Genomic DNA, 9901 nt, shown 5'->3' on the forward strand with positions numbered 1-9901 from the left:
GAGAGAGGGAGGAGGGATGGAACTGATGGACAAATAGGTGGATGAGTGAGTAGAAGGAGTGAGGACAGGAAGGGGACAATGGATGGATGGGTGGTGGGTGTATGGATAGGTGGATGGACAGATGGGTGTTGGGTGGCTGCATGGATGCATAAGTGGATGGATGGATGGATGGATGGATGGATGGATGGATGGATGGACGGACGGATGGAGGATTGGGGGTGGGAGAAGCATAGGGTGGCTGTCGCAGGATCCTGGTGAGAGATGAGGCTTCAGAAAAAGCAGTATGATAGAAGGAGGGTGGAAATAACAGCCCAATATTAAGTCAAGTCTCTCTGGGTTACATTTGGTAGAAACACAGTTTAAACCATCTTAAACTGACCCAAAACTGCAAAGTCTGGAGGTGCAGCCCACAGATCCAGGGCTCAACTGTATCACCAAGTCCAGCCACGTCCCTTCTCCCCCCATTCCTGCTTCCCTCGTATGGGCGTCCCTCCTGAGCGGCAGGCCTGCCTCCCCCGAGTCCCAGACACTGGCAACGGACTCTTAGCCTCACTCTCTGTTGTCCCCACTCCGTGGGAAAAACACTTCTCTGCTCCCGCAAAGATGTGCAGCCTCCTGGGGCAGCTCTGCTCTGTCCTGAAGAGTTGTTGTGAGTTGGAACCGACCCAGTGGCAGTGGATTTGGAGCCTTGAGGGGATCTGTTGTTCAGAAGAAGGCTCGCCGATGGATGCGGTGCCCTGATTGGCCGGGCCTGGTCACATGCTCAGCTCGGAGCTGGGAGTGGAGTTGGCAGACTGAGAAGGATGACGGAAGCCAGGAAACTCAAAACAAAGTGGCTCGTTTGGAGGAACCCATGACTAGATGCAGGACTGCAAGCACGCGGGGTTTGCGTCGGACGAAAGCGGAGAAGGTGCCCTTGGACAGCAGCTTTGGACAAGGCGGGCCAGCCTGGGCAGGCTGCGCCCCACTGACGCGATGGGGCAGCGGCCAAAGGCATGGCTGCTGAGCCCGCCATCAGGCTCTGGGGCCCTAGAAGCAGTGAGGGTGGGACTGCTGAGACTCCGTTCCCCATGGATGTGGACACAACCGCCTTCCGGGCCTGGGTGGCATCTCAAAGCTATGCCAGCCTATTCTACCTGGCCTTCTCCACCTGGCCATCCTCAGAAGCTTACCTCACCCCACACCTGCACAGGCCAGCCTGCCCCCTGGGAACCCCACGGTTCCCTCCCTTGATGCTGCACTCTGCCTGTCCCCTTAGCCTGGGGGAGGAGGGCACTCACCTGAGCTGCTTCTCGGTGTCCAACCCACAGCTGGGCTCTGAGTGGCTGCTGAGTAGCGTGGCTTAGATGGGTGGGCAGATGAGCAGGCGGGCAGGTGGGTATACCCGAGACGGAGCCAAGGACAAAGCACAGAGGCCACCATTTCACGTGGGGGGGTGAACACTGTGGGTTCCCTGGGTCTTTGGCCCCCCCACAGGCGCTGCCCTGGCTGTGACTGGAGAGAAAGCCCCTGCTGGCGGCTCTGCCTGGTGCACACAACAGTCCCCTCCCTCCATCGCTCCCCAGCATGCCAGTGTCCCCACAGCTGAAGCTGGGCAGCTGGCATCTGCAGTCAGATGGGGGAGGCTGGCGGATGGGAGAGGAGCTGGCTGGACAGGTAACAGATCTCCTTGTTTGGAGATAGAAACTGCCATTCTTTGTTTCAGGGTTTCCCTGGACCCAGAGGAGAGAAAGGTGACCGCAGTGAGCGCGGAGAGAAGGTGGGGCTGGAAAAGAGGAGGAGGTGGGGGCAGAAAGGAGAAGAGGGCGGGGTGCCGACAGAGGAAAGGGGGTAAGGTGGGGCTATGGAGGTCATGCTGACTGTGTATCTTCATTCCATCCACCTGAGGTGCTGGAGGGGCCCTGAGCCCAGCAGCCATCCCCAGCCTCCACTCCCTTCTCTCTCATGCAGGGGGACCGAGGGGTCCCTGGACGGAAAGGAGTGAAGGGTCAGAAGGGGGAGCCGGGACCACCGGGCCTGGACCAGCCCTGCCCTGTGGTAAGTGTCCAAATGGGAGCCCCCTCCCCCAGGGCTTTGCCGCCTCTAGCCAGGGCCAGCCAAGCTCCTGCTTGTTCTCAGCACACAGGTCTTGCTGCCCAAACTCCATCCCCCCACCCCTACCCCACCCCAGTTGGCCCCGAGTCGCCCAGCTTGGGCCACTGATTGCTAGGCGCTATCTAGAAACACACATGGGCTCGTGGGAGGGCTAGTGCCTGGGAAGTAATGAGGTGATCAGAAGAGACCCCTGCCAGCCCAGGGTCCCCCACCTCTGCCCTGACCCAGTCTGGGGCCACAGTCTGGACCTGACTCTCTGGGCTGGAGCAGACTGGGCCAAAACGCAGCTGCCCGCCCTTCCCAAAGGAACCGTTTCTAGCCCGGGGTATCCCATCCTGCCTCTGCCCCTGCCCTGCTCCCATGACCCCTCCTCAGACCCTCTCTGTCTTCTGTCACCACCTAGGGCTGATCAGGCTGACCAGGCCCCAAACAGCCACCCCATGCCCTTCCCTGGCAGGCAGGACCCACGGGCACAGTGAGGTGGGGGTGGGGGGACTAGATCTCCAAGGGCCCACATCTGCCATTCACACCACCCACCCCCATGCCCCAGCGGGGAGAACCCCAAGGGGCACAGAGCCAGAGACATTACTGCCCCTGATTCTCAGCCTCCCATCCATAGGGGGGGTGGATCCACCTCCTGGGTGGTTCAGGGAGGGGTGACCAGGCCAGGCCCTCCCTCAGCATCAGCAAGCCCTTGCCTTTGAAACAGGAGAGTCGTAGATGTGGAGGCGGGCCCTGCCCTTCGGTACAGTATCTGCCTGCTGTGTGATGTGCTGTGCCCACCCCTCTGCCCCCACCCTCCCTCTAGTCTCTTTACCTGTCCATCTGTCTCGTCCGCCCCACCCTGACCTGCATCCCCTGAGTGTGACCCCAAGGGATTGTGAGCTTGAGGCCTGTGCTTCATGCCCTGGAACAAGGCAAAGTGCTTTCTGCTCCACCGTCCCCTGAGGCCCTTATTAAAGACTGTGGGCTCGGTCCTGTTCCTTGCCAGCCGACCACCACCAGGCTGCCCAAGGCCACCCATCCTCCTATGGAGCCTGCTGGCTGAGCAGGCATGGCTGGTGGCCCAGTCGGCTACCTGGCCCCACAGCCAGCTTCCATCCTGACCACCGTGGCCGACCAGGGGTGCCACTCAGACTGCAGGCACAGTGTGTGGATGCACTGGGACAGTCAGGGAGGCAGGGGAGCCTCAGGTGGCTGCTCCCAGCAAAGGCCAAGGGCTGAGGACTGGAGCCCAGGCCACCTCCTGGTCAGCGACTATCTGGTGCGATGCCCATAACTCCAGTGTCTGTCTTTACCACCACCGGTAGCAAAGACCCAGCCAGCACCTAGGGGGCACTGGACAAGGGCAGGAAGGGCCACAGTGTCTGCTCCTGGGGGAACGGGAGAAGGCATGCTGTCCCCTCAGGTCACACTGAGCAGCCACACCTGTCAGATCCCCAGGCTGCAACTCCCTTCCCTGTTCAGGGACATGGGCCCCGTTGTAGACACGGGAGCAGCTCCCGCCCAGTCACGCATGCTCTCTTCCTTTTCAGGGCCCTGATGGACTGCCGGTGCCCGGCTGCTGGCATAAGGTACTGGCACGGCAGAGCCTCCGGGGGCTGGGCTCAGCGGAGGGGCCAGTATGTGCGGGCAGGAGGAGGGAGGCTTCAGGGTATGGTACCTTCCCTCAGAGCCCTGGGGGCCTGCAGCTCCCTGCCCAGCAGCTGAACAGCCAGATGTCGGCAGCGCCATTGGGCTTTGGCTCTGCTGGAGGGCCGTGGCACTGACCCTGCGGGTCACTGTGGGCTCTATCAGGCCTGGTCACTGGCACTCCCTGGGACTCTGTCCAAAAGGCACCACTGAAAGGCCGGGAGCCTGTTTTCGGGGGCCAGGTCACACACACCTGGAGGGCAGGGCTGCTCCCAAGAGCTCCCCAAGCCTCACTCCACGCCTCACCCCATCTCTCCCTCTCTTCCAGTGACCCCAGCACCCAGCTGGAAACCTGTACAGATTCATGTGGACATTTATGATTTTTGTAAAAACAAAACAGTAATATATTGATCCTTTTTCATGGATGCCATCACCTGCGGCCTTTTCATGTTGGAGAGGATACCCAGCTCGGCCCTGGAGGGGAGAGCCTATGCCGCCATCGGGAACGTGGACAGGGTGACGCCAGGTTGTGGGGGTGGGGGTGGGTAGCACCTGCCAGACTCAGTTTCCCTGGGAGACGATGACGGTGATGGAACCTGGCTCCGGTTTGGCTGGGAGCACGCAGGCCAGGCCTCCAGTCACCTGCTTAGCCGAGACTCACAGCTGCTAACCGCCCTACGGAGCGTGCCCCCCAGCCCACCCCCAATGCTTGTGCTCCGGGGCCCCACGCTGCCCACAACACCTGGGGCTTGCTGGCAACTGCTATGGCCTCTCCCTGCTCCAGACTCAGCCATGGCCAGCGCCCCCCTATGTCTCCCAGTCCTGGAAGCGCCGGCACAGACAAGACAGCCACTGGATCTGCAGCTGGGCACCAAGGACAGTGGGTGGCCTTCCCAGCAGCTCTGATGCTCACCAGTGGCCTGGGTCATGGGCCTCGGGCAGCCAGCCTGGGCTAAGAACACTTGTCCTCTGGCTTAGGGTCGTGCCCAAGGACCGTGGTCACCAGGACATGGGCCCAGCTGCAGGGAGCCCTGGCCTCCCAAATTTGGCCCCACCCCCTCCAGCTCATGGACGTGAGGGCATTTGCAGGCCTGAGGACACGGGCTTCTGACCCAGAGCATTCGTCTGCAGCCCGGAAGAGCGCTGAGCAGCTGCTAAAACAGCCCTCCTGAGAGTTATGCCGACGGAGCAAACATCGGGGCCAGTCCCAACCAGCCTGAGCAGGGGCTCGGCCTGGGTCACCTGCACCCGAACAAGAGGCTTCCCGGCTTCTGCCAAGACTCCCTGCTACCAGCTCGCTCCCGAGCCTCTCCCTCGTCTGCTGAGCTGGACGTCATCGCGTGAAATAAAGAGCACACATGTGTCTAGGCATGCCCGTCCTTGCAAATGGCCTCCACGCCCCTCTGGGGGAGGGTTCAGCACCATCTCAGCCTGGCCATTGATGGGGAGGAGAAAGGGGACGACGCCCTGGGCCAGTCCCAGAAACCAGAAGAGGTAGTTCAGTCAGTGTGCAGGGGGGTGGGGTTCTGTGGAGCCCCGGCAGGGCCCACCCAAGTCCGCTAGCCCATCACTGAGTCTCAGTGCTGTCATCTATCGGTACCGGCGATCACCCCCCACTGGTCTCCAACTGCGATAGATGTCCGCTCCTCCAGGAGTTAATGGGCTCAACTGGTGGTCTCGAATGAGGTCTCTCCCATGGCTGCAGGCAGGCTGGCGGAGTCTTCCCGGAGGCTTCCCAGCCCCACTGTCTGGAGGTTAATGCGGCTGGGAGCTCAGGCAGCCAGAGTACCTCCTGTGACCCCTCTGTGGGCCTGGGGCTGCCTCACAGCGAGGAGGCTTACTCCCAAAGGTAACTGTCCCAAGGGGTCTGCTGGAAGCTGCGTCACCTCTCACCAGGGTCAGAGGCTCACCTGGACTCAAGGGGAGGGAACTAGACCCCACCTCTTGGTGGGAAGAGTCAGCAGCATCTTCAAAGGGAAAGCGTGGGCGAGTCCATCCTGGGGCAGCCCTCTGAGAATGCTCACTCGCTCCCCTGCTGCAGCGGGCATGGCCCTACTCCACCCCAGGCGTTGGGGGAGCCTCGGTGCACTTGTGACTAGCAGCTACCCTTATGGTGTAGCGATTATTTGTTAGGCTGTGGTCCTCGTGGTTGGCAGTTTGAAACCATCAGCCCCTCTGAGGGAGAAAGACTCAGCTTTCTACTCCTGTAAACAGTTCCAGTCTTGGAAACCCACCAGGGGTCCGCTATGGGTCAGCAATGACAATGGCATTGAGTTCGGCTTTTTGGTTTCTTCCCAGGTGGAAAGGAACAGAGCCCTGGTGGCATAGTGGTGACATGTTGGGCTACTAACTGCAAGGTCAGCAGTTCAAAACCACCAGCCTCTCCAAGGGAGACAGGGCTTGCTATTGCCCTGAACAGTTACAGTCCGGGAAAGTCAGAGGGCAGGTCTCCCTGTCCTCTAGGCTCACTGTGAGTCGACGCTGACTCGATGGCAATGAGCTTGGTTTTCTCTGGTGACGCAGAAGGACCTCGTCCAGCAAGTCCTCAGAACAGCTTAGAGAGAGGGACCCGGGGAATGCATCTAGTTCCTGAGTCCCTGCCACGCAGCCTCCGCACTAGCAGAAGAGGCCCAGGCATGTCCTGGGGAGAAATGTGCCACCCTCCAGCGCCAGCCCCCAGGAGGCAGCAGGCCCGGTCACCAGGGAGGCCAGCGGTACAACAGGGAGAGAAAGAGTGGTTTACGGGTGTCACAACCTCTTTGGGGTCCCAGCCTAACCTTCCCACACCCGCTGCGCGCTGCTGCTTGCAAATCCCTCCTCCTCCTGCCCGGTTACCTCACGTACCCCGTGACCATGCACCTGCCCTTCAAAGGAGCAGGGCTATGTGGTAGGGGTCACGATTTAAATTGCACGTGTGTGAAAGGGAAGGTTCAGAGAGGGAATTGCCTGTCCGGGGATACACAGCCAGGACATGGTCGGCTTGGGGCTACAGCCAGCCTCTTTGACGCCCTCTAACTTGGCATACTGAATTGTTTGTGGTGAGGCATGGCGTTGCTAGGCAGCCCCATGAAGGCTGGCTCTTGTGGGAGAAGTTCCCTTTCCCTGAACACCCAAGGGACTCACTCAAGTGAGACCGTCATTTTTCTGCTTTTGGGGGCAAGATGGGGCCATTCTAAGCCCACTGCCATCCCCTTGTGGCCTCACCTGGTAGCCTCAGGCTGCAAACTCTGAAGTTCGGAGCTTGCCGACTCCTCAGCTTGAGGTCCCTCAGCCCCGAGGGGCAAAGAGGCCAAGGAGGAACAAGTGACTTGTAGAAGGTTGCCATTGAGACAATAGGGGGCCCCTGATTCAGAGCAGCTCTGCCTCAAACTTCTGCCTTCAGCAAGCACTGACCCACTGCCATCGAGTGGATGTTGACTCAGAGCGACCCAGTAAAACAGGGTAGCACTGCCCCGGTGGGTTTCCAAGACTGTAACTGTTTATGGGAGTAGAAAGCCCGGACTTTCTCCTGAGGAGCGGCTAGTGGCTTTGAACTGCTGACCTTGCAGTTAGTAACCCAACTTGTAACCATTCTTCCACCAGCACTGCTTCAGCAAGAGAAGGAAGCATATTTATCAACTCCACTGTGTCCCCCAAATGCCATCGGACTGCTGGAATTCTAGAGACTCGATGGCAATGAGCTGGGCTTCCTAAGTGCCCGGGCATCCCTGGTGGCACAGAAAGGTAAGCACTGGGCTGCTAACGGAAAGATGGCCACCCAGCAGCTGCGTGGGAGGAAGACTGGCAACTACTCCGTACAGAGCACAGCCTGGGACGGCCTGTGGAGCCGCTCTCTGGGTTATGTGGGGTCACTGTGAGTCGAAGCCAACACAACCACATCTAGCAACAGCTCAGCAGGAGGTTGGTGGTTCACACCCACCCAGGGACACCTTCTGAAAGGCCGCAGCCTTGAACCCCCCCCCTATGGAGGGCAGCTTTGCTCTGCACACAAGCTTGGGCTGCGTTTGTTCATCTTGAGGACCTGGCCCTGAGCTCAACACGTGATGGAAAAATGAATCACAAGGCTTCCTTCTGAGCCCTCCTGGTCCCCGCCTACTCACGGCAATGCACAGGGGCCTTTGGTTGTCCCCAGTGGCTTCAAGACACTCCTGGGAAGCTCCAAAAAATAACTAACTAAAAACTACTGTCAAGGAGCCGATTCGACTCATAGCGACGCGAAAGGACAGGGTGGAACTACCCCTGTGGATTTCTGAGACTGTAACTCTACAGGAGTAGAAAGCCTCATCTCTCTTCCACAGAGCAGCTAGTGGTTTCAAACTGCTGACCTTGTGGTTGGCAGCCCAACACATAACCACTACACCACTAGGGCTCCTGGTATGGACAGATCCAGGGAGATGAAATGTGGGTGTATGAGACAGCCCTGCCCAATGAAGAACTGTCTCATCAAGGAGGCCAGTGCCTCCCCCACTGAGAAACACCACACCCCATGTTCTGATCTTGGCTCAGCCACTTCTTTCCGTCCATCACCCTCCTGGCCCCTGAGGCTTCTCAAAGGAGCTGCAATGAGAGCATGGACAAGAAGCAGGAGTTCTTTTTCCTGAGCAGTCGAGGAGCAGTGTCCTTGTGTCTCCTACCCCATTGTGGAGAGTTCAGGCCCCAGAAAAGACCACTTGGTCTGGACTCCAACTTCATCTCCTTCTGACTCTGGGGAGTTGTGGAGTCGGTAAGATGTGGGTTGGACCCAACTACAGCCTTCTCATAGGCAGAGCCCATAGTCAATGGAACGGCCGAGCTGCCTGGATCTCAGCTGGGGCTGTAGTTTGAAGATGAACAGGGCCAAAGATGGGCCCCAAACAAGAATATTACACACACACACACACACATTAAAAGCCAGAAACTTTGTGGAAGCATCTGTGGGACTCTCCTCCTATGAGAGGGAGCAGAGACTCTGGGGACACTGATGGCCTCAGTCACATTTTGCACTGGGGGGTGGGGGTGGGGGTTTCAGGATAGAAGTACAAGTCACAGGTAAACTACCTCTCACTTTAATCTGGGAGGAATTTTTTCAAGAAGCCTGGTAAAGATTCAATTCCACTTAATAATTAAAATTCAGGTGTCGTTTAATAACCACCTTAAACATTTTACAAGCTTAAGAGGCACAGAGCAAAGGCAGCAATTCGGGAGTGAAGCAGAGGGCAGGGGACCAGGAAAGGAGGCACAAGCAAGAGACACACCTTCCCCAGGCCTCGGGCAACCCTGACTAGTTCTAAAAGGCATCAAAACAGGAAGTCCCCCAAAAATTAAAAAACCAGGAAGTCCCAGCACTGGGCCGGCCGCAAGCCCAGCAGGGCTTTGCTCTCCTACCGCTGCTGCTCACTTGCCGGAGCTGGGAGCATAGCCGTCTTTTGCTTTCAGGAGCTGTTTCCTCCGACCCACTGCCTGACACTGAACTGGGCGACCCCTGCCTGCATCCCAGTCCGCGTGATGCCCGGAAGCCATGCCCATGCTGATCTCCGAGGTCAGCAGCAGCAGTGGCCCTGGGCCCTCCTTCCGCCCTTGCTGTTGCCCCTCCATGGGGCTGCGAGGCAGAGCCTGGGGACCTCAGCTCTACAGACTGGGCCCTGGGCTGGCTGCTTGTCACACAAGGATCATCGTGTTTGATGCAAGGGAAGGCGACTAAAGGCTAGGCCCAAGGCCCAGCGCTGCCGACAGGGAAGTCGGAGTCCATCTAGGTCCGGAAGCAGGGGCGGGGTCATCTGGGGCCCCTCCCTGGGTGGCTCGGAAGACTAAGGCCCGGGAAGAGGGGGCGGAGAGGGTGGTGTTCACAGCAGTCCTGCACAAGGCTTACACAAAGACGGCTCCCGCGTGGCCATTCCCAAGGGCCGACTCGAGGGTGGGGATGGTGGCCCTGGCGGTGTACTTGGCCCGCGGACAAAAGAATAAGACAGGTGAAGGCCATTGTGGGGGCGGGGCCCACGAAGGGGCCATCTCGGGAGGGGCGGGGCCTGGGGGCGGGGCCTGAGAGGCAGCTCGCGGGTCTCAGCCGCCCGAGTCTCTACGCGGACTGCCGCCCGAACGAACACACGCTGCTCGGCGACATGGCCTCGGACCAGCGCGGAAAGGCCGAGACTCTGGCCCTGAGGCGGCAGTTCATCGGGTACAAAGGCGGGCGGGG

General features: G+C 59.4%; 2 protein-coding genes across 3 annotated transcripts in view; both read left to right on the forward strand.

Annotated features, from left to right (window-relative positions):
* The window catches only part of COL23A1 (collagen type XXIII alpha 1 chain), a 380073-nt gene extending 374980 nt beyond the window's left edge, over window positions 1-5093 (forward strand). Inside the window, exons 22-25 of the mRNA XM_045284683.1 lie at window positions 1706-1759; window positions 1951-2037; window positions 3630-3668; window positions 4055-5093. Coding sequence (XP_045140618.1) covers window positions 1706-1759; window positions 1951-2037; window positions 3630-3668; window positions 4055-4057 — 183 coding nt within the window. The 3' untranslated portion in view covers window positions 4058-5093. The remainder of the gene's footprint in view (window positions 1-1705; window positions 1760-1950; window positions 2038-3629; window positions 3669-4054) is intronic.
* A 4703-nt stretch (window positions 5094-9796) lies between these two features.
* The window catches only part of PHYKPL (5-phosphohydroxy-L-lysine phospho-lyase), a 26267-nt gene continuing 26162 nt past the window's right edge, over window positions 9797-9901 (forward strand). For both annotated transcript variants that reach the window (XM_004697157.2, XM_045284937.1), the window contains exon 1: window positions 9797-9883. In XM_004697157.2, coding sequence (XP_004697214.1) covers window positions 9825-9883 — 59 coding nt within the window. In that variant the 5' untranslated portion in view covers window positions 9797-9824. The remainder of the gene's footprint in view (window positions 9884-9901) is intronic.

This window comes from Echinops telfairi, unplaced genomic scaffold (assembly GCF_000313985.2).
Source record: "Echinops telfairi isolate 266 unplaced genomic scaffold, ASM31398v2 ScPeMD7_7469;HRSCAF=8507_0, whole genome shotgun sequence".
In the NCBI taxonomy this organism is placed as follows: Eukaryota; Metazoa; Chordata; class Mammalia; order Afrosoricida; family Tenrecidae; genus Echinops; species Echinops telfairi.